General features: G+C 50.4%; 1 protein-coding gene across 1 annotated transcript in view; it reads right to left on the bottom strand.

Annotated features, from left to right (window-relative positions):
* Nucleotides 1–26035, bottom strand: part of Ergic1 (endoplasmic reticulum-golgi intermediate compartment 1) — a 104598-nt gene that overhangs the window by 38449 nt on the left and 40114 nt on the right. The window contains exons 2-3 of the mRNA XM_059270238.1: nt 12724–12785; nt 6979–7051 (exon numbers count right to left, since the gene is read on the bottom strand). Coding sequence (XP_059126221.1) covers nt 6979–7051; nt 12724–12785 — 135 coding nt within the window. The remainder of the gene's footprint in view (nt 1–6978; nt 7052–12723; nt 12786–26035) is intronic.

The following is a 26035-nucleotide window of genomic DNA, read 5'->3' as shown; positions in this document are numbered from 1 at the left end:
CTGCACCGCCCACTGATGAGGTCAGCAAGCCTGCCTTCTGTGTCCAAGGCAAATGTTCCAGGCCGGCTAGTTTCCTGCCACCCCAGGTGCAGCCTCACCCACAGCCACCCGTGCAGGGCTGCCAAGGCTGACTGGCTCCACTGCTGGGGCTGAGCGGATTTAAAGGCCGACAGGCTGCCACCAATTAGCTCACCTCAAAGAAAAGAAACATTCTGTGGGTACACTATGGTTTAGGGACTCTTACTGGCCTGATAATCAGCTCAGGACATGAGAAGGCCTGTGGGCTGTCCTCCGACCTCTGTCACTGGGAAGCTGAGGTACCTGGGACAAGGCACTTCATCTCTCCAAGCCTCAGTTTCTTCACCGGAATAACTGGAGAAGTCCCAGGTGAAGTTTAAAAGAAGGAAATGAATGGATGACAACAGAAGGCTGAAGAAGGGTCCTGTGTGTGTGTGTGTGTGTGTGTGTGTGTGTGTGTGTGTGTGTGTAAAGGAACCTTCTAGATGGCAGAAATCTGTCATGGTTCAACTAAGATGATGGCTAGAAGGTGAGATTCACTGACCCCAGCTTCTGGACTTGTGCATCTGCTGTAGGTCACACACACTTGAGTAACAAGAAACCAGCGAGGGCAGGGGTGGGAGAAGGGAAAGGAGGAGAAAGGAGATGAACAAGAATTCTCAACAGCTCTCAGGGCTACAGGAGGAAACGCTAAAGCTTCAGGCTGCCCAGGCCAGGAGAGAAGAGAAAGACAGAGAGAGAGAGAGAGAGAGAGAGAGAGAGAGAGAGAGAGAGAGAGAGAGAGAGAGAGGGGAGAGAGAGACAGAGAGAGAGAGAGAGAGAGAGAGGATAGATGATAGATTGATGATAGATGATAGATAGATAGATAGATAGATAGATAGATAGATAGATAGATAGATAGATATACAGACAGACAGGCAGATAGACAGACAGACAGACAGATGACAGACAGAGAGCAGGCACGTGTCTCATTTTCTCTCCAGGGCTGACCACAGGCTCTGCTTGGCAGAAAGAACACAATGCCAAGGAGTGCCCAAGCTGCCAGGGTTTACCTCCTGGCTGACTGACCTTGGACAACAGGCTTTGTCTTCAACAGCCTCAGTTTCCCTAGAAATAAAATGGGGCTTTCACAACAGTTGACCCTCCATTTCTATAGGGTTTCTACCTTGGGTTCAACTAGTTGAAGATAAAAAAACAAAAAAACTTTTTTTCTCAGAAACAGAAACTGAGTTTGTATGGGACACATGTGACTTCTTACCTTGTTCCTTAAATAATATGGTGCCACAACTATGTGCAGAGCACGCACTGTGGGGTAACATTAGTCATTTGGAGGGGGATCTAGAGTAGATGGAGGAGGTGCACAGGGCACATGAGAATACCACACTCTCTACGCTCCCAGTAGCCCTCAATGATTCTGCTAAGGTGGCCAATGAGAACAAGAGGAGCGCTGAGCATCGTCTTACTACAGACTGGATGCTCAGTTTCTAACCATTATCTTTATCATTAATACCAACACTTAATGAGCTGAAATAACAGGGACACTAACTGTCTCCATTGCAAAGTGTGTGGTGAAAGTCAAGTGCATGATGCATGTGAGAGGTGTAGCATAGCCTTGCCTGGTGTATTCTGCCCCACAAAAAGCCGGGAGATGCCCCAGCTCTGAGCCCCAGGCCATGCTGGCTACAACACTGAACTTTTGCATGCGGCATCTCCTGGAACACAGCAAGCCAGTGCTGGACAGGATTGCTGTGTCTTTAGTGAGGAGCACAAATGACTGGCTGAGATCACACAGCCTGCAGGAGGCAGAGGAAGATGCTACCAGTGGACTCAGTGTCCTGCGTTTTCCACTGTGTTACACTGTCGGGAGAGGACGGGGACCTGGAAGGCAGGGCATCCTCCAGGGAGACCGATGATGCAGGTGTTACTGCTTTTCTGATAACCTTCAGGTGGGCCACTCTAGGGTCTCAGGGCCTATGGGGTATGGAGGCCCTTAGGTCCAAAGGCTTTCTGCTCTACAAGCCTTCCTCCATTACCCCCTCCTGTCACACTGGAGTAAGCAATAGAGTCTGAACCCCCCACCAGAATGAGGACTCCTGAGTGAGCTCTGTGGAATGAATACACACTTGGGGGGTACACAGGAGTCCCAGGAAGTGGAAGGGTGTGTGCTGGTGGAGAAGTGGGGGCACATTCCAGGTGGGGGACGCCAGCTAGTGTAGCACTGCATGGCCTGAGTGCGCAGGGAGGAGGTGGGTGAGAACTGGCCTTGTAGGGAGAGAGGATGAAAGGGTTGGGAGGTATTGGCGGGGGGATGTAGGTGGAATGCAGGCGAAGGCCTTGAGATTCTGGGCTGAGGCGTGAGTCTGATGACAGCTAGGGAAAACAATTTTATTTGCTTTTAGAAGAGCACTTGAATAGTTCGGATTCCTGCCCAAGGTTGCTGGCCTCCATGCTTAACAATCTGATCAAATGGAAACTTCCATGCAGCGGGGAGGCCACAGGAAGAGGCAGAGTGAGAGCGGGAGGGGATGTGGGGTAGGTTGACCAGGAAGCCTCAGCACCCTGGCTTTTAAATCCTGATTTCTGTCGTGAAAGCCAATGACCGCCTACCAGATGGATGCCCTCCACAGCCAGCTGCCCAGCAGCCCCCGGCTCCTCCCCCTGGCTCCGCCCCCTGGCAATCATCCTACTCCTTACCGGGGTCCGTTGCTCATATTCTCTCTTCCCCAAACCCACCTTTCAGGGGTGAACTTTCTGAACCACGAATCTGTTGCTTTGTACCTAGGAGCCTTCAAGCCTCACATTGCTAAGGATGAGGCCTGGGTGCTCTACAATGTGACATCTTAGTTCCACCAGTCCTGGCCACAATCGAGGTTCAGTTCAGGGGTGCTGGGCAGGAGAGAGCCCACTACTCTTCCCTTGGCTAAGCACCTAGTCTCCTCAATTTTGGCCCAGTAGAGAGCCACGTTAGGACTCAGCTCAAGGTAACCTCTAAGCTCCTACTTCCTGAGTGGCCTCTTCCAGCTTGCTACCTAAATCTACAGGGGAGCCCTGAGTCTTCCAGTCAATAGGTTTTAAATTTATTTTGTTATCATTATTGTGTATGATGTATGTGTGTGTGTGGGGGGGGGGTACACACATGGAGGTAAGGGGACAAGTTTGTTGAGTGGAGTAGGTTCCAGGGACCCAACTCGGATTGTGAGGTTTGCATAGACACGTGCTTCTGCCCACTGAGGCATCTGGCCCTAACTGTCAATAATTTTGACCAAAGCGCCACGGCTTTCATGTAGCTGAGGCTCTAAAACATGCCCTACAGAGATGGGTGGGATGATGGGATGGGGTGCCGGGGCTGTGGATGTCCACAAGGCTTAGGCTCTGCTTCCCTTCCCCTCCCCTTTTACTAATCTTATGGGTTTTTAGCCTTTTGGTGCCTCAATCCCCCCCCCCCGAAACTTCAAGGGGTCTTGTGACAAATTTTGAGGCAATCATTGTAAGATGTTAACCTGGGCATATAGCCTAGCATTTGGTCACTTACAATACCTAGAAAGCACCATAAGGTATATTATAGTATATTAAAACCAACTAGTGGAGGCTCTGAGGTACATTTTATTGTCATAAACCCTAATAAGTAAATAACTATTAAAGTCTGTAGGAACTTGGCAGTCGAGGGCTGGAACATTCCACAGCCACTTTCTGAGGGGTGGGTACACACCTGGATACACTGAACTTCTGAATATCTCATGGGGCACCTTTTTTCATTATGGTCAACAGCCTGGCCAGAGCCCAGGTTGGAAGCCAAGCACCCACATAAACCTTCTCCCTCTCACTCAGCAGGGCCAGAATGAGCACTTCACGCCACCGATAGTCACAGGCCAGGGCTGCAGTGTCGACCTAGCCAGTGGTGACCTCATTTCCTTGAGTTATATACATTTTCATGGCAAGAGGGATCCGCTGACCCACTGTGGTCACAAAGCCATCAGACAGGACCAGTGGCCTTCCCCAGAGAGGATGAATTCACCTTTAGTTTTTCCCCAGCCTGGGGAAAACTTCCTGGGCCAGGCTGCTTCTATAAAGAAAGGAACCCACTGTGGGCAACACAACCATTTCTAGGCTGCTGTGTGAATCTTAGGCCCGCCTGGACTCCTGACAAGTTGGTACAGTGAGGAAGGACAGGGAGGGAGGACTCTAAGTTCCCACTCACAGCAGGGAGCAGTCCGTGGGCCAGGTTCAAGCCTTCTCAGCCCTCTTCCTTCCTCCTGGGACCACAGCATCCAGGAGGCAGGAAGAGGAAGTCCCTGAGCAGGGGAGCGGATGGCATGGGGAACACACTGTGCTCTGCCACTGACAGCCCTGCCCTAGGTAAACAGTAGGCAGAGTCCACTGTCAGGACTTGTTTGAGCGGCCCAGCCTGCTACACAGCTTTCACAGGCCCAAGCACTCACATCAAAAGTCACTTGTATGTGGCCATACCCCAGCGCCACAGGCACGCCCTCCCTAGGCTGAGCTGACTAAAGCTTCCTCAAGTGTTACAAGGTACACAAACACACCAAGAGACAGGGTCTGACTGGTGGCAATGTTTGTAGGCCTTGGTCATATTGCTCAGTCTTCAGAGAACACCAGGTCCATCCATCCATCTATCCCACCACCACACACCCCTCACTAACCAGCTGTACCCTGAACCACTGTTTCCTCAGAGCACCTCCCACAACTCACTTATGGTTTAGCAATGGTTTATAGCATGTATATTGTATTACATATTCAAGTAACATGGAGACAGTTTAAAGCAGGCAGGAGGACTGGGCATGGTACACACAACAGTGATCCCAGAACTCAGAAGGACAGCCTGGGCTACACAGTAAGACCTTGTAAGACCCCCATCTCAGAAAGAAAACAAAACAACAACAAAAGCCAGGGGCTGGAGAGATGGCTCAGCTGGTAAGAGCACTGGCTGCTCTGGCAGAGGACTCAGGTTCAGTTCCCAGCACCTCACAGTGGCTCACAAGCCTCTGGAACCCCAGTTCTAAGAGATCTGATGCTTTCTTCTGGCCTCCAAGGGCACCGTGCGTGCACACAGTGCACAGACAGACATGCAGACACTCATACACGTAAAATAAAAACAAATCTTTAAAGAAAAAGTTATACCCAAGAAGATTACGAGTAGTTTTTATGCAGATGACATGCAGATTTTATGCAAACTGTGCAGAAGGGGGGGAATGTTAGGCTTCTGCGGTGAGGGTCCCAGAAACAAACTTCCAAGGACACTGGGGGAACACCTACAGTCTAGCTGGTCCACTTGTGTCCGCAGCCAGCAGGCATGGATGACAGGAGGAAGAGAGCAGCTTTAGGAGCCCACAGTCAAAGTGGAAATGCTGTTAACTAAGTAATTACAGGGCTCTGCCTCAACCTACCGTGGCCTCTGTGCCCCTGCTTGCTGACTTTGCTGTAGCCATGCCAGCCTCTCCATTCGTCACAGACCCCAAGCCACTCCTGCCTCAGGGCCTTAGCACTTGCTGCTGCTTCTGTCCACAACACCGAAGCCACCTGCCCGCGCACCTGCACCTTGCTGCTGTCACAGGTGCACAGCTGTTACCTACCTACTTGGAACACACCAGCCTGTAGAGTGGCCTCCACCCCAGAGGAGAGCAGAGCCCGCAGAGGCTAGCGGATGCCTGCCTGGCACACCGTCGGTGTGTTTCAGGGTCTCATTCTCCCCCATGTTCTCACCTCTAGCTCATGACAGAGTAATCCCTGGGACACACAGTAACCCAAATACACACAAAGAAGATGCTTCCCATGGTCACAGTCACCTGTCAGGGGCTGTGCGAAACAAACCGCTCCTCTGACCTCTATATGGCCCGCTGTCATGGAAAGCACACAAAGCTTTTCCAGAGCTGGAAGGGAAGTTTGAATGTGATCTACTCTTACACATTTGACTCAGAGAGGTTCAGTAACTTTTCCAGGGTCACACGGCAAAGCAGTATCCTGATCCTGTGTCTCCTAATGCCTTATCTGGTGTTCTCTCCACAGATCCAAGAAGCTCCCCAGGTTAAAAACAGGGTCAGAGTAACAGGGAGGCAGATGTTCCCACACAAGTGGCAGGTGGGAAGCTACACCTAGATGTGAGCTAAGAGGAGGTGGGGCCAGCTTCTCAGGGCTGGGAAGCCATCTCACTTCTTCCACTGTGGGCAAGTACCTCTACATCTCATAGCCTCAGTTTCTCTCATAAAATGGGAGTTTTTGGTAACAAAGATAGTAACAGCCAGCCGAAGCCATGACGCCTGTTTTTAGCTTCCAATTGTCTTGTAGATGAGAAGAAAGCAAAGGAAACCAAGACATTCCATGAGTAGAAGAAGAAAATTCCAAGGCTGGGCAGGAGAAGGGGCTGCCAGAGCCCAGCCCCATGACAATTCCACAAATTGTAAACACAGAGACAAAAGGGCTTTGAAGCCTGAGGCCAGGGCCCAAGGCAGGAGGGTTACCAGGCTGTGGGGGACAGCTAATCCTGGAATCAGGGATGGACGACTGTGGTGTTAGCTGCCAGGAAACCCATGCTGACTCCTCCTGAGCGTGGGCCTGAGAAACCAGAGGGGCACCTCTCCCTCTGTGAGGAAGCTGCCTGGGCCCCTGAGCACTTCCAGCTATAACATCAAAGGACTCATGGACAACTCACTGGCCAAACTTGGGGCCACTGACGATGAGTGTGTGTGTGTGTGTGTGTGTGTGTGTGTGTGTGTGTGTGAGACTTCTCAATCCGTGGACCTGGGAATCCCAGGCCCAAAGGAAGGCGAGAAGGGCTCTGACAAAGTGAGACTCAATTTTACGCTAAGTTCAAAGCCTTTTTATGATGTCACATATTTGGAAATAGAAGCAAGCCAGTTGCAAGGCTTCTGTCTCTTCCCCAGACTCCCCCCTCTCCTCATCTCGACCCTAGAAAGCCAGCTGCCCCAGGGAAAAATGACTTACACTTCTGTCGTGATGAATCCGGTGAGTTCTGACAGGAAGAGGAAGAGGATGAAGAGGCAGCAGCAGACGGAGACTGTGGGAAACACAGAGTCAGCGTTAGGGGTGCAGGATGCTCCAGACAGGAAGTCAGCCCTCCCTGCCCTTCCCTCACCCCAGAGGAAAGCTGCTTGGAGGCCCCAGCATACACACAGGGTGAGGTGACTTCCCAGGGACTGCTCAAGCCCCTTCTTACTCACGGCCTCAGTGTGTCCCCCCTTTTTACTCATGACCTCAGTGTCCCCCCTTTTTACTCATGGCCTCAGTGTGATTCCTCAGAGAGTCTCCATTGGCCTGACCCGTGGTCAGGGTGGATGTCTTCACACAGGCAAATGCCCTGTTCAACTCTTCAAGATCCCTTTGATGCAGAGGTTGGCCTGGAAGAGGACTGATGGCTGGTGCTTAACAAGGTGCTCTGTCTGGCTTGAGCGCCATGCACATTACAATCCCGAGTCCACAATGAACAGCTGGGAGATACCAAGTGGCCATCTAGATTTCCGGCCGTGAAATACATGGCCCATGGCCCACACTAGGCCTGAAACCAGAGCGCGCTCTCTCTCACATCAGTGAACCAAAGACTGAGGCACAGCCTACCACTGGTCTGTCCCTCTGGGATTTTTCAACATCACAACAGGGTGAGAGCAGAATCACTCAGCAGAAGCCATATGGCGGTTTGGGCTTGCTTCCCAGGTTAGTGATATGCACAGCCCTGTCCCGATGTTGGCCAGTGGCAGTGGGTCATGGCTCCTGGTCAACCTGCAGTCACCAGAGGGACAGCTAGCACACCACAGAAGCTGCCAGGCTGAGCTGAATTGTGCCACAGACTGGAATTGATCCTTTCTATTTATGCTATTTTGAACTTACAGCAGGACTGCTGGGTCACAAGCCTTTATGCCACAGTAGAGAAGCATCTCTATCCATGTCCATCTGTCAGTCTGCTATCTACCTAGCTTCCTATCTGTCTTCAGGAAGGACAAGCATTTATTGAGCACTTACTACATACCCATGGTGATGCATTAACCTACCATCCACCAGGACACCATGGCACCAGATTGATGGGGGCTCTGGTGTAAAAATGCAGGCTGAGCAAGAAGGGACGGGGGACCCCCCCCGCCCCATCCTCTATGGTCAAGGCACCTAGAAAGACTCTTGAGAACCTGGGCTGCAAACGACAGAAGGAACATCCCCAAACTGCCTGATGAGTCTGTAGCCACAGAGATGGGGGATGGAATATTCATAACCTCTGCTCTACTTTGAAGAAGCTGTATAGACATGGCATTTAAAGGCTTCACTTTAGGACAAAATAGAGACTATGTGCATATTATAAACAAGAAAAGGTTCAATTGGGTACATAAGCACATGAAAATATTAATATACACAAACATCACATACTAATAAATTACATATATTATACATATTATATAGTACACACACACACACACACACACACACAAATAAGCATATGTTGGTAGGCCTGATAGCCCACATCTACAAGCCCAGCATTCAGGAGCACAAGAACTCAGGTGAAAAGGACTGACCAAATTTCAAGGCTAGCTTAGACTACACAGCAAGCTCCAGGCTAGCCAGGACACTCTCTCCCAAACAAAACAAAAAGTATGTATGTATATATATATATGTATATATATATATATATATATATATATATATATATATATATACACATACACACACACACACACACACACACACACACACACACACACACACTTTGAGGCCCTGTCCATCTCACCAAGAGCAGTATGATAGACACCCCCTTTCAGCCATGCTTCACATACTCAGCAACCTGTAAACGGTCCCAGCTCAGACACTGGCCTTGTTTTGTCCTGTTTATGGCATGGAGATAAGCTCAAATATCCTTTCCAGCTGTGGAGTAAACCTCCTGGAGTGGCTCAGCCACCGACCCAGGTCCTGGCTTCTGGTGGTTACTGCTTCTTGGGGACGAATCTGCCAGCAGGCAAAGCATCTTGCAGCTGGACCCTTGTGCCTTTCTGCCCAGTGCCACCCAGAACCCACATTTTGGCCTCATTTTGTCCACACCAGCACCACTGGGTGCTGCAGTATATGACACAGGAGGTTTTCTGAAGGTCATTGCTGACTTTAGGGTGAATGTTGATCTTTTAGCTGCCTTCCCTGCAGACACACCTCCAAGTCCTAACTGCCCACATTGTGGTGGGAGGAAGGAGAGGTTGGGGAGGCCTTTCTCTGAGACCTGTGTGCTTACTCAAGGCCTGTCCCAAAGCCTGGTTAACCCAGCAGGTAGACAGGGTAACTCAGCTGGGCCCAAGGGCCCCGTCCCACAAGTACTTTCCTATGGAAGTGCACCTGATGCCTGTCTCAGACTGGGGAACCAGAGGTGAGGTCTTGGTGCCACTGCATCTTCAGGGTCTAACACAGCGTGTGCTCAGAGCAGGCACAGTGAGAAACCAGGAAGGCAGGTAGCAAGTATTCCAACCAAGGCCTCCAGATCTCAAAGGCTGGATGAGGGCTTTCAAGCCATGTTTGGGCAAGGCTTGGTTGGAGGCTCTCTGACTCCAGACTTCTAAAACTGACTCAGGCCCTGGGCAGTTGGAATGTAACTCCAGATGCTTGCTAGTAGTAAGCTGGGTGCTGCCAAGTTGAAGGGGGCAAGACCTGAGACCTTACAGTCTGCGAGAAAGTCAAGGAGTCCGTCCAAGGTCACATAGTCGGGTAAGGGGGGGGAGGCAAAATCCAAAGGGTGACGTTCAAGCCCCAGAATTTCGCTGTCTCCTTCAGCTATTAATAGCAGTCATCCCACAGCGTATGCAATGGCGCATGCCTGAGTTGGCCCGCCTGGCTCGGCGGTAGGAGCCTCAAGGACGAAGACCGAAGCCATTCATCAGCGCTGTCCCGGCACTTGGCGCGGGGCCTGGCCCTAGGTCCAGCTTAATAAATATTTGTGCACCAAATGGTAGCTAAGGGCTGGCTTCCCACGTCTCAGACCTTCTCCTCGTTGGATGAAAGGCTCAGCAGACCACGTTCCTGAGGGTTGCCAGGCAGAACTTTCTAAACAGTTGAAAATGCACGCCCCCTTGGCTCAGTGCTCCTTCCCCCGCTGAGGGCCACCTCACAGTAATGGCCACAGAAGATTCGAAGACATGCAAGGACATCTGTATGACAGTGGGCTGTAATCAGGCTGGCTGCCCCCAGTGACAGAGGCCAGCCAGGCAGTGACATAGAAGGTGGCTGGAGAGAAGGCAGAAGCTGTTGACGGAGGTGGGAAAGGTGTGTCCAGCGGTCAGCAACCGAGACGGGGAGAGGGGGCGTGTGGCACAGCTGGCCCCAGAGTGCAGGACAGTGGGGCAAGTGCATCCTGGGCTTTTAAGAGGGCACATACCTGATTGCTCAACAGGTGGGATAAGTCAAGACTGGAGAAATCTCCAGGGAGGCTGGGCTGCTGTGGGGTGGCAGGAGCCCCGTTTCTCACAGTCTAAGTCTCTTTCCTAGTGGGGAGAAGGAAGCACCGAGCTACTTGGCTTCTTGGGTCTCATACTCAATGTTAGTTGTGGGCTACCAGGAGTCACTCACGCACTGAGTGAGGACTCACGTGCCCCACCCACTTGCCCATGGACACACAGATGTTAAACAGGAGGACGAAGCCGGCTCTGCCTGACAGGAAGGCCTGTGGGCACCCAGGCAGTGCTCTCTTTTCCACCACTGGAGAAGGTACACGCTGCTTTAAGAAACCCAGCCAGAGGGAGGGCCAAAAGAGCTAGCTGGAGTTGTGAGGATCTCTAAGGCCACCAATCTACCTGAGAGTGGACTCCAGGCTGATCACCTGGCCTCTGTTGTGAGATTCTCTGTCCCATACCAAGCATTTGGGGAGGCTGGTCACTCAAGACCTAATCTTGACTGTCCCTTCTGTAAACAGTGACATTCTGGATGAGTCACTTCCCCTTTCTGAGCATCGGAGACATGAGGCCAAAGTGTTCCCACTTACTCAACGGTGACTTTGGTTTGTTCTGAGTACTATTTTTTGAGGACGTTTTCTGTTGTGGAACAGTAATGGACACAAAGGCAGGACAGTGCCCACATAGCTTCTCCTGGACGCCCCTGTTCACACCTAACAAAACCATAGCACTTTGTCGTCAGCGTGGAGGAATTCACACTGTTGCCATGTTCATGGCTCCGCCACAGCCTTTACTCAGGTTTCACCGGATTTCCCAGGAATGCTGTTTCTGCTCCAGGAACAGATCCTAGATCCTCCCATGCATTTACTCCTCCTGAGTCCTTCCATAATCTGTGGGCCCATCCCTCTTCCCTCAGCTTCTCAAGGCCTTGCCCCTCTGGCAGGGTATTGCTTAGGTATCTGGCAGAAGGCCTCCAGTCTGGGACTGGGATGCTTTGTCACATCCAGCAGGGTTGTAGCTTAATGGGGAAGGCCCTCAGCGGCAAGGTGCCTCTGCCCGTCCCTCAGGCACCCATATGTGACCGACCGTATGTGACCAACCACGGTGATGCCAAACTCCATCAATGGCTGAGCCGTCATCTCCAGGCTTCTCTACAGGAACGTTACTTTTTACATGTCTCTTCTCTTCTCTCTGGCAGCGAGTTGCTACATCCAACCCACACTTGAGGAGGAGAGGGGAGGAGTATTCACAGGGGTTACCAGAATTCCTGAGGGAGTTTGTCTCCTCTCCCCGATTCCTTTACGACAGGCTCAAAGGCCCATCCTCTAATTCCTTGGGTTCCAAACCAACAGTCATTATTTGTCTTAGGCTCCAGTTGTGGTCTTTGGGTCCCCTGTCCTGCTGACACACTGCGAGGCTCAGGTAATTCCTTCCCTGCCTGGGGCTGCAATGGCCATCCTTCTGAGACGCCCTGGTTCCTTTGACTGAACCAAGTCCGTGGGTTTGTGAATTCTTTTAGTGACTAAAATCATTAACAATTCAACTAATTTCAAAGGCAGGAAGGTAAAAGCAAGCCTCCCTCCCACCTCCGATCTGCTTGCTTGGATATTTTTCCTTCAGATCTTACTTTTTTTTAATTTTTATTTAATTTCTGCTATTGTTTGATGATGGTGATTGTGTGTGTGTCTCTCTCCTTTCACCACGGGTTCTGGGGCTCTAACTCAGGCCATGAGGCTTGCACAGCACATGCATTCACCTGCTGAACCGCCGTATTGGCCCTGTATTTAGACGTTAGGATAGCTGGCATTTTGAGAACGGGGACCAAGTCTGAACAGGTGATTCATGTTTCAAGTGTACTTCCCTAGACAGCCTGGAGGTAGCAGCACATCTTCAGTGCCACCTATCACACAGGGTCAGGGGTGGACTTCCCACTCACAGTGCATGTCAGGGCTCAGAGTTCTGGATTCAGGCACATAGTTTTTGGATCTAGGAGACATAGCTTAGTGGTAGAGTGTCAATCCCTAACCCTGTAAGACGGAAAGAGAACAAAAAACTTTGGATTTTGAGATCAGGGATCCTGAGCCTGCATTGGTATTTTTCTGCATCCTTCTAGACACAGCCAATGCTTCTACCTTGTGGGGTCATATAGCAAGGATAGAGATGCTGTGTAGAAAGAGGTGAAAGGCCTGTGGGCTGCTAGGCACATCTTCTCTCCCACCTGACGTTCCTTCTTTCTTCCAGAGCTCTGCATAGAGCAGAGGATGGCTTTCTGGGGAGCAGGTAGAGGGCTGGGGTAATGGTGGGAAGGGCAGTTACTCACTAATGGCACCAGTATACGTCGGCTGCGTGAGGTCCTTGGGTACCTTCCTGTAGATGTCAAACCTGGAGAGAAGAAACAGAAAAATTAGACAGGTATAGAGTGCAGGCCTAGAGGCAGAGGCTGGGGATGCCACCTGCGTCAGCAACCACAGCTCTTACCAAAGAGTCCCTTTCAACCTCCTCTGAGAGGCCTTGTGAGAGTCCTACTGTCTTAGTCAGGGTTTCTAATGCTGTGATGAAACACCATGGGACCAAAATGCAAGTCAGGGAGGACGGGGTTTACTCTGCTTACACTTTCACATTCCTGTTCACCATCAAAGGAAGTCAGGACAGGAACTCAAACAGAGCAGGAATGTGGAGGCAGGAGCTGATGCAGAGGCCATGGAGGGGTGCTGCTCACTGGCTTGCTCCTCACGGCTTGCTCAGCCTGCTTTCTTATAGAACCCGGGATCAGCAGCTCAGGGATGGCACCACACACAATGGGCTGGGCCCCCCCACAATCACTAAGAAAATGCTCTACGGGTTTGCCCATAGCCCAGTCTTATGGAGGCATTTTCTCAGCTGAGGTCCCCTGCTCTCAGATGACTACAGTTTGTGTCAAGTTGACATAAATCTCGTCAGCAAGCCAGCACACCTACATATCCCTCTACTGCATCCCATCATCATATCTCCTTGACACAACCCAAGCTCATCACCCACGATTTTACCCACTCCTATGTTTATACTTGGGCACATTTCTCGGTGGGTCTTGCCTCTCTCAGAATGTAACTTAGTCCTTGTTAGGTCTCGTCCCCTAGCACGGTCTGGCAGGTAGTAAGTACTGGTGCAGCGAATGTACACTGAACCAAACATCTGGGTCCAGGGGACCAGCAGGAGGCTGTGTCTCCTGAGTTATGCCACACACTGCCTTCTTGTTCTGCGCCTCCTTTTCATGATTCCTTCTCCCTTTTCCTGTCTCCACCGTCCCATCCTGGTCCACTGTTCCCGTCTCCCCTGCCAGCTCCTGCCTACAGGACGGGGCTGGGTCAGCTGGAGGGAAGGCTGGCCCCAGCTCCAGCTGTCCTCCCAAGGCTCTTCTTTCCCCAGCACATTACCAGCGCTGGGGAAGTCCTGGGATATGATGGGGAACGTGGAGCCTTGGACTCCAGTGGACTCAGATTTAACTCTCACTGTCTGGCCCTTGGTCGATTAAGAGTTAGGACTCTGGTCGGATCTCTCCGGCTTAAATCTTGGTACATGCTTTCCTGCCATGTGACTTTACTTCTCGGGGTCTCAGTTTCCTAATCTACAAATGCAGGGCTACCCCTGCTAATATATTTATACTTGTGCACATGCCTGGAAGGCAACTGAGGAGTGAGAAAACTCTCTGTGAGCGATCTGGTGCAACGTCTGTCCCCATGGGGTTTGCACGCACTTGGCTTCCCTTCCCTTGGCCATGCGCAGCAGGCAGCTGGTCTCCTCTTAACAGCTCTGTCAACAGGTCCCTCCATCCACACACCCTCAAGCTAGAAGGCGGAGGTGAGGCTGGTGCACAATGCTGCTCCTCTTTGGTGATTGGGAAACCAAACACACCCACTAAACTTTTGCCCAAGTCAAGGCTGGTGCCCGACTCTGCTAATTACACCTGAGCCACCCATCTGCTAAGGCCTCAAGGGAGAAAAACTCCTGTGGCATGCCAGGCTAAAGGCTGCCACTTTCTCTGCTTTCTGCTCTGTGCTCAGCTGTTAGGGCTGGGGTATGACCTAGTGGCCAGGAGGTCTACACAATTCAACCACCTCACTTATCAGCAACACACCTTTAACCTGGAGAGGTCTATGAGAGGTGAAAACATGTTCAACCATCACCACAGCACTGTATCTTGGGCATGCCACTTAACTTATTTGGACCATACCTACCTTGCAGATGCAGGAAGGTCAGTGATTAGATGCATACAAAGCTCTAAGAACCAGGCCTGGCATTCTGCAGGTGCTTGGTTTGCTGGCCCTTTTATTAACCCTCACTTAACCCATCAAGTGACCACAACACACTGAGCCCTCTTAATCAGTCTGGCCTGTAAACATACAGCTTGCCATCAAAGACAAAGAAAAGTGGGCAACAAAAATTCATAGAGCAGCAGTTCTCAACCTGGGGGTCGCATATCAGATATCCTGCATATCAGATATCTACATTACAATTCATAACAACAGCAAAATTAGTTGGGAAGTAGCAAAGAAATAATTTTATGGTTGGGGGTCACCGCAACATGAGGGACTGTATTAAAGGGTCACCGCATTAAGAAGGTTGAGAACCACTGTCATAGTGTTCAGGTGGGTCAGCTAGAGACACCATGGCATGAAGAAGGGTCCTCAGGTCCCAGTGAGGCTTCCTACAGGAGGTGATGTCTACACAGAGGAGAAGACTGGGGAGGGAAAGTCTTCCCAGGGCGTGAGGATGTCAAAGACCAAGAGCAGGACACAAGCGGGGTTACTGGGATGCTATGTTTTATTTTGGGGAGCAGTGGTGTGGGAGTGAGAAGAGGCAGAGAGGTCCCATGAAGAGTTCCCACTGTCAGGCCACGGCCAAGGCCTCCCAGGTGGGGTGCTGTTGTTGTGGGGTTGTCAGAGGACCGGACACTGGGAGGCAGAAGAGGGAGGGAAAAGCCCGGCTGGCTGCAGGTGGTTTTTGACTCACAATGGGTCCCATACATCTTTCAACCTGCCGATGGTGTGAGGGTGACATGCACTTGTCAAGGACCCTTTACTTGTGCTCATTCCCTCGGCTGGTGGTCTCCCTCAGTGCTGAGCAGTGCACATGCAACCCACAGAGCTTCAGTCCCAGCTGGTATGCTTATGAAAGTGTGAGTGAGGGAGCGCCCAGGTGGAGGTGTGGGCTTAGGATGGCCAGATGTTCTGATTGTTCAAGAGAGGACCCTGAATTTGGAATTGTATATGGAATGCCCCAATTCTCAAATGTTGAACAACACAATGCAAGACAAAGAGGCATTTACAAACAGACAGGGCCCAGGAGCCCAGCATGTGACCCTGTGGGCTGAAGAGCTGAAGGACATGGGCAGCCTATCTTTAAAAGGCCACTTGGCCAGAGTGGAAGCCATGTGCGACTCCTGAGATGGCCAGACAGACAAGCTGCAGGCAGGGAGATGGTCTTGGGAATCCCTGTCCATTGCTGGGCCTCAGTTTCCCTGGATGGAAAGTGAGGAGGTGCACAGATCTGAAGGCAGAAACGGTAGCAGTGTCCCGTGGGAGCTACAACCCAGTCTATCTCTGGCCATGTCACCATCAGGGCCCCATGGGCAAAGACAGCTTCATGATTTGGAAATAAGCGAACTACTGTTTCAAAACCAGGAGTTTGTAGTTAGCTAGAGGCTGCTTTAACATGAGTGAGAAGTGGTGGAGGATGAGGCATCATAGTCCACTCTGGGCAAGAAGGGGAGTGAGGGAGATGGAGGGAGACTGATGCGGGGGTGGGGGAGCAGCGTTAGGGAAGGGAAGTGAAAGTGCGGATGGCTGACTAGAAATGGAGGCAGGAGTGTGAACTCATCATCCCAGTATGCACAGCCACATGGAAAAGGACACATGTACGCGTACACTCCACATACACACATGAACGTTCCCTAGCTCTTCACAGACAGGGCCCACAGGGCACAAGGTCATGGCCAACAACCAAAACCCTTCATACAAAGGAATCGGAAATGGCTGGTTTTTGAGCCAGGGGCACCTTCTTAGATCAGTACTGTGGACCACTGTCCTCTGGGTAGAACGTGGCCATGGCTGTCTTGAAATCACATCAGCTGTGATGACCTGAGGGGATCCTCAATACATTGATCCCATTCATGTTCTATCATGGAGGGAAGGGTGGGCTCCCCAGGCAGCGGGTCATGAGCTGCTCCAAGGGAAGGAGTTCCAGGGGCATGCAGCAGTCACCCGAGGCCCACCTCAGGATACACAAGTGATTAAGGGATGCTGGGAAAGGGGAAGCCACAGGTAAGTTTAGGTAACCCAATTAAACCTACTGGTTCACCAAGCCAAGCCTGGAGGGGCTATTTATTTGGTCTGTTGTCAGTGCCCTATTTGGGGTGAAGAGATGTTTGTGTCTCCCAGGAAAAGTTAATGCATAGTAAGAACTGACTCTGACAAGTTGGGGGGGAGGGAGGTGTTAAAGAGACACGAGGTGTAAAGAGGCCCCTACTGGCCAGAGGTGAGTCCATGCCAGGCTCAAAATGACAGTCAGTGATCAGCCTTGGGGAAGCAGGAAGTCAAGAATCCATGTGGATTCAGAGGAAGAAATGAACAAGGCGGAAGTAGGAGAGGAATGGGATATTGGTGTTGCTTCAAAGCACCTCCCCAGAAAACACCAGTTAGAAAGTTGGGGGAAGCAGCACTAACAGGGAGGAACCTGGCAGACATCATGCCAAGCGAAGAACATTAGCACCATCGGGAGGGAGACACCAAGTCCTGATACGCTCCGCACGGCATCACCTCAGTATCTCGTCCACCATGGACATTTCAATCTGATCCTGAGGAAGCCGCTGCAGAGTGACAGCTGCCCAGCATGTGTCACAAGTGGGAAGTTATACAGGACAAGTAACATGGGGACTGTCACAAAGGAGAGGAGACATATGGGGCAAAATGACTGAACTTGGTGTGGGGTCACATTAGATTTCTTCTTCTGGAAAAAAAAAAAAAAAAAAACGGTCAGTGGAGTAAGCTCTGCAGTGTTGCTGGTGGCACCATATAATAATGTGATCGATCTTGTTTTGATAGTGGCATTATGGTTACGTCTGACAAAGTACCAGAGAAAATCAAGTTCAGGGAAGAAAGGCTGGTTTTGGTTCAGGGCTCCAGAGGTCTTTGTCTGGCTGGTTCTGCCACTTAAGCCCTAGGGTGCAGTAGAATACCTCAATGTTGGAAGCAGGGCAGAAGATGCTTGCCTCATGGTCATCAGGTAGATAGATAGATAGATAGATAGATAGATAGATAGATAGATAGATAGATAGATAGACAGACAGGTAGATGATAGATGGATGGATGGATGGATGGATGGATGGATGGATGGATGGATGAATGGATAGACAGAATAGATTAGATTAGATTAGACATAGATATATTGGAAAGAATGAACACAAGGGACCAGAGACAAGATTCCCTTCCAGGACACGCCCCAGTGACTTACTTCCTCAAGAGCTCAGCCTCAGCTCTTAAAGTTTCCATTTAATCCCAACAGTCCTTTGAACTATGAACTCACTAGTGGGTGAGTCCCCGGATGACACTGGAGCCCTCATATCCAATCTGCTCTAACACTGCTGTCCTGTGGACCAAGTCTTTAAGCAAAGGGCCTCTGGGGACATTATAGATCCAACTAGGACATGATGTAAGATGTTGACCTCTGGGGACACTTGGGTAAAGGGCACATGGGAACTCTGTGCTATTTTTGCAACTTGGGGATAAGTACAAAATTATTTCAAAATGAATAAAGATATTTTTAAAATTCAAATGGAAAAAATTAAAAGGAAGCCACCACTTAAAATTCCACTTAGTCTGTTTTGGGAAGAAGCTTGGTCCCTGGGGGCACCTGAATCAGAGGTGTGGCTCAGCACATGCTTGCTGTGTGTTGGGTGGCACGTTGCACTTCTGGCTTGTTGGGGCAGCACCAGGGACAGGGAGGTATTGAATTAAGCGGTAACAGGGACGTGTGACCTGGACCAAAGCACAGGAGGCAAAGCATTAGAAAGAGTGATACCAAACGGCCATTTCCAGCCCAGGCTGGGCTCTTTAACATACATATTTAGCCTTGTCATGGTACCCCTGGCAGGCACTGGTATCCCACTCTCCTGGGGAGATCAGAGGCTCAGGTGGAGGGAACCCACGCAATGTCACTGAGCTCCTGGGAAAAGGTATTGATCCTGGTGCTTTGTCCCCAAGCCACCGTTTCCCCACCACCCCACACTAGTGGGAACCAGGCTCATGCTCTCTCACTAGCAAATCAGACCAAGTTGGTCCCAAGGCTTTGTTCATTCCCCTTTGAAGGATGCTGCCTGGTAGGCAAGGGGAAATCTCAGAAATCCATCGTTCATTCAGCAAATACGTAAAAAAACATGTAAACACATACTGTATCCAGCAGTGTTTTAGAAGGAAGGGAAAGGAACTGATGATCAAGGCAAATATGGGCCCTGCCCTCAAAAAGCTGCCGGCCTCGTAAAGCTCCGGGGTCCTCAGCAGAGGCCACCTGAACACAACATGTGACAGCGATCTGTTCCCACACAACAGACCCAAGTTGGAGAGTGGTGATGGGGTAAAGGAGGACAGAAAAGGAACCTGGCTTCAGAGGTGACCACAAGACAAGTGAGTCAGGAGTGACTGTCACTGGGAAATTGGGCCACCAGGAGGCTAGTGAGAAAGAAGCCCAGGCATGTGACAGACGAGGAAGTGAGCTGTGCATCCTCTCTGGCTTGAATTAGTCAGGCCCTCGCAGTGGTGATGCGATCAATCTCGGCCATCCTGCCTCAGAGAATGTGGAGGAAAGGGTGGAGGGCGAGGGAGGGAAACGGGATGCTTGCTGCAGCCTATGTGCTAAGGTAACCTTCGTTCTTACTTGACTCAGGACCTACCTGGGGTCGGTCTCGTCTCATTTCACATGTGGAGATGAGAAAGGCTCGTGGTTTAGCTAAATTCACACACAAAGTAGCTCAGGGTCTGCATGCAGGCCTCTCCCATTCTCAAACGACTCTTCTTCCATTTTCAAGACAACACCTGTCATCCTGGGGGAAACACTTAGGAAGAAAGGCTCACGACCTGCCCCTGCTCAGCCTCACGCCGAGAAAGAGGAGCAGTACATTCATTGTGACCCTCTACTGAAACCAAACGTTTCTTCCCTGCCCATCCCTCGGCCTGGGAGTTTCTTAGTCTTTGCCTTGCAGCCAGTGAACAGATCAACACAAGAATGAGGCCCAGCACTGGGCAGCGGCACACACCTTTGACCCAGCACTCGGGAGGCAGAGGCAGATGGATCTCTGTGAGTTCAAGGCCAGCCTGGTCTACAGAGCAAATTCCAGAACAGTCAGGGCTGCAGAATAAGGCTCTGATTCTAAATAAATAGATAGACAGACTGATCGATAGATAGATGGATGGATGGAAGATGATGATGATGATAATGATAGATAGATAGATAGATAGATAGATAGATAGATAGATAGATAGATAGATAGACAGACAGATAGACATGGCCCAGGGGCAGGGATATTGCTCTGTTGGCAGAGTGCTTGCTTAGCATGAACAAAGCTCTTGGTTTGTCCCCCAATACCATATGAACTGAGTGTGTGATGCATACCCCTAACCTGGAGGATCCAAAGTCCAAGGTCACCTTCAGCTACGTAGCAAGTCTGAAGCCAACATGGGCTACATGGGACCCTTTTCTTCAAAAGAATGAGGCCCAGAGCTGCCCTAGGAGCCCAGGGGAAGGAACACACTTGCACACTCAGCATTTGGGAGGCTAAGGCAGGAGGATCATAAATTCCAGGGCAATTTGGGCTACAGAGCGAAACCCTGTCTCAAAAAAGAAAACTGAGGCCTGGGGAGGTGGCTCAGTGGGCAAAGCACCCACTGCACAAGTGGGAGGACCCAAGTTCAATCCTAGCATCCACATGAAAGCTGAGCATGGTGGCGTACACCTGTAACCCCAGCATCGGGGGACAGAGGCAGATGGCTCCTGGTGCCGGCTGGCCAGTCTAGCCAAACAAAGAGTTATAAGTTCAATGAGAGCCGGGCAGTGGTTGCGCACGCCTTTAATCCCAGCACTTGGGAGGCAGAGGCAGGCAGATCTCTGTGAGTTCTCTGTGGGGCCAGCCTGGGCTACAGAATGAGTTCCAGGAAAGGCGCAAAGCTACACAGAGAAATCCCATTTCGAAAAACCAAAAAAAAAAAAAAAAAAAAAAGTTCAATGAGAGATCTTGTCTCATAAAATAAGTGTGGACTGTGGAGATGGTTCAGCAGTTAAAGTGCTCACCACACAACCAAAAAGGCTGCCATCCTAACCTCTAAATTTGCAGACCCTGCTTCAAGAGATAAGGACAAAAGAAAGATGAAGATGCGTAGCATCAACCTTGGGCTTCTGCATGCACACATGTGTATACATACACACACACACACACACACACACACACACACACACACACACACACATATATATATATATATGGACCCCCCATGAACATGCATGCATATGCATACACACCACCACACAACCATGTGGAAAGAAGAAAAGAGGACAGGGTAGGGGTGAAGTGATTGAGAAGCACTCACCGCCAACCTCTGGCCTCTGCAGACACCCACAAAAGTGAACACACACACACTAAAACAAAACAAAACCAAAAAACCAACTAACCAAACAACAACAAAATAAACCAAAACCCAAAATAAATCACCTAAGCCCCTAAACCTCGATTGGCAGGTGGAATGGACAGTGGTGGCCCCAGGTGACATATACACGTTCTATTTTGATGGAGATTTGAGGATCTGTTTTATAAGGCAAACTAAGCTGAAATTAAAGAAAGAGAACAGCCTGGACTGAAGAAAGCCCAGGCAGAACGCAAATGCCACCAGTATGGGAGCAAGGACTGGAGTGGGCAGGCAAGACCTTGACCATGGGCTGGGAAAGCCTCCTGCCTTCAACACTCCACACTGTGAGCTCAGAAGTGTCCCTGTGGTCACCCTATGTCACCTGTCTACAGTTACCCTGTGTCACCTGTCCTACAGTTACCTGTGTCACCTGTCCCCACAGTTACTCTATGTCATCCGCTCAACTCAAGAGAGACACTAGAGGCCCTGAGAAGAGTAAAGTACCCAGTTTAAGTGTTTAAAACAGAGCCTGGCATGACAGCATACACCTGTAATCCTAGCTACTCAGGACGCTGAGGCAGGGGGATTGCTTGGCTCAGCAAAGGGCCAATTAAAAACGCGTAGCCCTGGATCCATAGGCACTAGTTACTTTTCCTGTTGCCATGAGAAGAGCTTCTGAAGGGTTTATTCTGGCTCACGGTCCATTACGTAAGGAAGGTGTGGCGGCAAAGCGTGAACCAGAGAGATGAACACCGGCGCTCAGCTCACTTCCTCCTCTTTATTCAGTCCAGGGTCTCAGGCCTTCGGGATGGTGCCGCCTGCCCACATCTGAGTGAGTCTTCCCTGTCCAGCTAAACCTTTCCAGAAACATCTTCATGAACACACCCAGATGTACGTTTCCATGGTGTTGCTAAATCCCATCAAATTGACCAAAAAGACTGGTCATCTGGTCATCTCACCTTGGCAGCTGTTGTGTCCTTGAAAGGATGTATGCCAGGGATTCTCAGGCAGGAGTAACAGTGTCTCCTAGGAGATGTGGGGCATGGAGACAGTTTGGTCACTGCTGTTAGGGCTGGGATGTTATTGGCACCAAGTGGGCAGAGGCCGGAGATGCACACACAGCTCCCGGAGGGAAAGTGACTACACCCAGTGTCCACGGGCCTGCAGCTGAGGAAGCCATGTGCAACAGAACATCACAGAAGGGGCTCATTTCCCCAACATCCTGTGTCTTCAAGGGGCCTCAGGGGCTCTGCTTCTGCTAGTGAAGTCGTAGGCATGGCCCTGAAGACACCCCCCCCCCCCAGACACTATGATTCTGGAATTAAGCACTCTTTCTGGTCTTTTCACTCTGTGTCTGATAAAGCAAAGTTTATGTGGAAAAACTGGACAAAGTAATCTATAGAAAGAGGTCAATCTGCCTGAGCCTACCTTATGCCCTGGTATGGAGGTACGGTAAGAATGGTGCCACCATTTCACAGTGCACTGAGCAGCTCCCGTCCCCCTCGCCACCCTCCCTACCCCAGTGCTGAGAAGATAACAGTGCATGGGAATGTGCGTCAACATCAGCACTGGGAATCAGTGGGAAACAGGATTTACTTCACAGAAATTCAGTCTGTCATCCACCTCCAGCCTATAGAGGGAGGGAGCTGCAGCCCAACCCAAAATAAACACGCATGCCTTGCCTGCTCCCAGGCAAGGGAAGCGCCGCTGGAAGGGTGGTCTGACTTCATCTGTGACTTCCTTCCACAGCAGAATGCCTCAGCTGTGCTATTTTAACCATATGCTGGGGCCTCGCTTCTCCCTGTTCCTGCAGCTGAACCTCCACGGCTCTGTGCTTCACTGGATGTGGGCAGCTCCAGGGCAGGGGCCTGTGAAATGAGATGCCATTTAGGAGCAAGTCATCGAGTGGTGGGTCATCTGTCCCCAAAACAGTTAGGACACGTAGGTGGACCCTTGGCCTGGTCAGCCCTGCCCACTGGCCTGGCAAAGCTCGCGGGGCGGGACCAGGAAGTGAGGTAGGACATGCACACTCGTCTGTTCCCAGTCATTCTTTCGCCTCACAGAGCATCAGCGGGGCAGGGGTGTGTGGACACGAGGTGCACAGGAATGCTGGGTAAACGGGCATACCTAGGCCTAGTGGGGGCAGAGAGTGAGCCTTGGAACCACTGTGGCTTCCACCCTACAGGGACCCCGAACGGTCACTCTACCTGCTAACACGTACTTCTACCATCGTCTCCTGTGGATGGAACAAAAGCCTGTCTGTCTCCAGGTCAGGCCAAGGAGCTGAGTGGGGAGCAGCAGTAAGGATCATCACAGCTGTGCTGGCCACCCCACCCCCCACCCCCACGATGAGGGCTCAGTGTGCTCCAGGCCTTACACTTTACCTCATTATCTCATCAATTTCCTAACCCTGTGTAGCAGGTCATGTGTCTCCCTCCCCCCATCTTGTCCCTGATTCAGAGCAAGAATTTGAACTCAGTTTGCCGAAGGACATCTGCTTTCTCCCCAGGCTGCCACACACCTGCCTGGAGGAGGTGCGGGTTGAGGGTGGAGGAGGAAGGCTGTGTGATGGCCAACACATGCCGCTGTGTGATGATGGAGTCACTAATACAGATAGGCTTCCTCCCTGCAGCCTAGCCTTTGAGCTGTCATGACACCTGGTACCCACACTGAGCGCCCTCTCGCCTCTGCATGGCCTCCAGCTTTAGCACTCTCCACTTCCGCCCCATCATCCCACACGTGACCTCTCCAGTCCCAGAGCACCCTTTTGACCACAGAGTCCCGGCCTTTCCCCTCCTCCGTCCCACAAACACCAAGTGTGGCTGAAGAGGTGGAGCTGTGGCAGCCACACACCTCCCTACAAGCCTCCCACCCAGCTATGCTGGGCCAGGTTAGCTTTGTTCCCGACTCTTCCCTGGGTCTTGCAAGGCCTGGCCCATTAACGACAGCCAGCATTTTCCAGGTAAAAATGTGAAGTGGCATCAGTACAAGGCTGCTCACCATAGTGTCAGCTGTAACCGAAAATGTCTGGAGCCAGGCCAAAGCCCCAGGCACAGGAGGTGGACAGAGCACGGGCTAGAGAGCACCCATAAAGTGGAGGGTGGCAAAGTTGCCAAGGGAAACCGGGACTCTCAGGAGCATCAGGCTCCCCCTGATGCACAGAAGGAAAAGGCCAAAGGCAAGGACTGTGTTATGTGAAGCTATGTGGGAGCTGGAGCATAAACGGTGGGGCACAGGGAGACGGAAATGTACACAAATGTTTACACCCACAATCCCTAGGAGATGCATGAAATGTTAAATATTCAGGACAAATGTGAGAGAAGTGTAAGACAAGTGTGTGTGCATGCATTTGTGTGTGTGTGTGCATTGCTGAGGGGAATTAAAAACTAAGAAAGTGGGGATGTAAACTAAGGCAATGGGTCAGTGTTAGCAAAGGTCACTTCCTCCCCAACTTCTGGGTCCAACTCACTTCCAACCTGCACCACCACAAGCATGTTTGCAGATAATGACAGGCTGGTTTTCAGACTCACACCAGTACGAAAAAAAATCATACAACAATCAAAGCTCCAGCTTTGAAAAAGAAAAAAAAAAACAAACAAAAAACAAAAAACAAAAACTTCTTAGTGTCTTGCAGGGCGGTGGTGGCGCACGCCTTTAATCCCAGCAGTCGGGAGGCAGAGCCAGGCGGATCTCTGTGAGTTTGAGGCCAGCCTGGTCTCCAAAGCGAGTTCCAGGAAAGGCGCAAAGCTACACAGAGAAACCCTGTCTTGAAAAACCAAAAAAAAAAAACAAACAAAAAACAAACAAAAAAAACCCCTTCTTAGTGTTTCACCAAAAAACAAAACAAACAAACAAGCAAAAAACCCTCAGATCACAAATATCTGCTTATTTCCTTCTAGGTTTAAAGCAAGTCCTGCCGTGGACACACCATCTGAGCTGTGCTGTCTTGGCGGACTCACGGTAAGTCCACCATGTTGGACCTGTCAGCACAGCATCCCTTCTGACCTGAATAGCATTCAGCTTTGTGGATATACCGTACACACTTCTGTGTCCATGGGCATCTAGGTTGCTCTCCTCTTTCGGTCATTAAAATAAATCTCCTTGAGTGTTCACATACACAGCCTTTCGTAGGTGTAAGCAAATCTTTGTGATTTGAGATCAGTTGGAACCTTGCTGGATGAGACACCATAAGGTACACTCCATGAAAGAAGGAGTTGATAAATCAGGCTTCATCAAAACTAAAAATTTCTGCTCTCTGAAGAAGAGATGTGCTTAAAAAGAACACAGATCAATGACAGCACAGAACAAATACCACACGTCAATCACATGTCGGATAAGACTGGGGTCCAGGCTAAAGAACTCTGAAAACACAGTCAGTGAAAGCGTCACACTATGAACACTGGGCAAAGAATTTGATTAGACACTTCCTCAAAGATTTACTGATGTCAAAAACCACTAAAGGGATAATGGCGTCAAAGTCACTTGGAAGAAATCAAAATGGAACCACAGTGAGATGTTACTACGCCTATCCTGATAGCTGGAACTATGTTCCAATCAAGCAGCTGGAGCTCTCACACACTGCCATCGAGAACATAAAATTGTGTGGCCATTTGGGAAGAATTCAGGAAGTTCTTAAAAAGTTAAATATCTATTGTCTTAGTCTACTTTCTGTTACTGTAAAGAAGTACTGAGTAATTTATGAGAAGAGGTATATTGGAGTGCACAATTCTATTATCCATGATCACAGGGCCTTGTGCTAGATCATATCATGGTGGAAACATAGTAAGGAGAAGTTTCCAGGAAGGAAGCATGTGTGTAAGACAGATAGACGGAAAGACCAAATTCCTTTCTGATCACATGCTCCCTTGGTCACTAATACAGTCCCTTAAGACCTTAACTAATTCCCATAAAACCAGCCTGAGCCTCAGGACCTGAGAGTCACGGAAGAACTGACCCATTCTGCAGAAAAGCACTCACTGATTA

This window comes from Peromyscus eremicus, chromosome 8a, assembly GCF_949786415.1.
Source record: "Peromyscus eremicus chromosome 8a, PerEre_H2_v1, whole genome shotgun sequence".
Classification (NCBI taxonomy): Eukaryota; Metazoa; Chordata; class Mammalia; order Rodentia; family Cricetidae; genus Peromyscus; species Peromyscus eremicus.
This window is presented reverse-complemented; position numbering and strand designations above follow the sequence as displayed.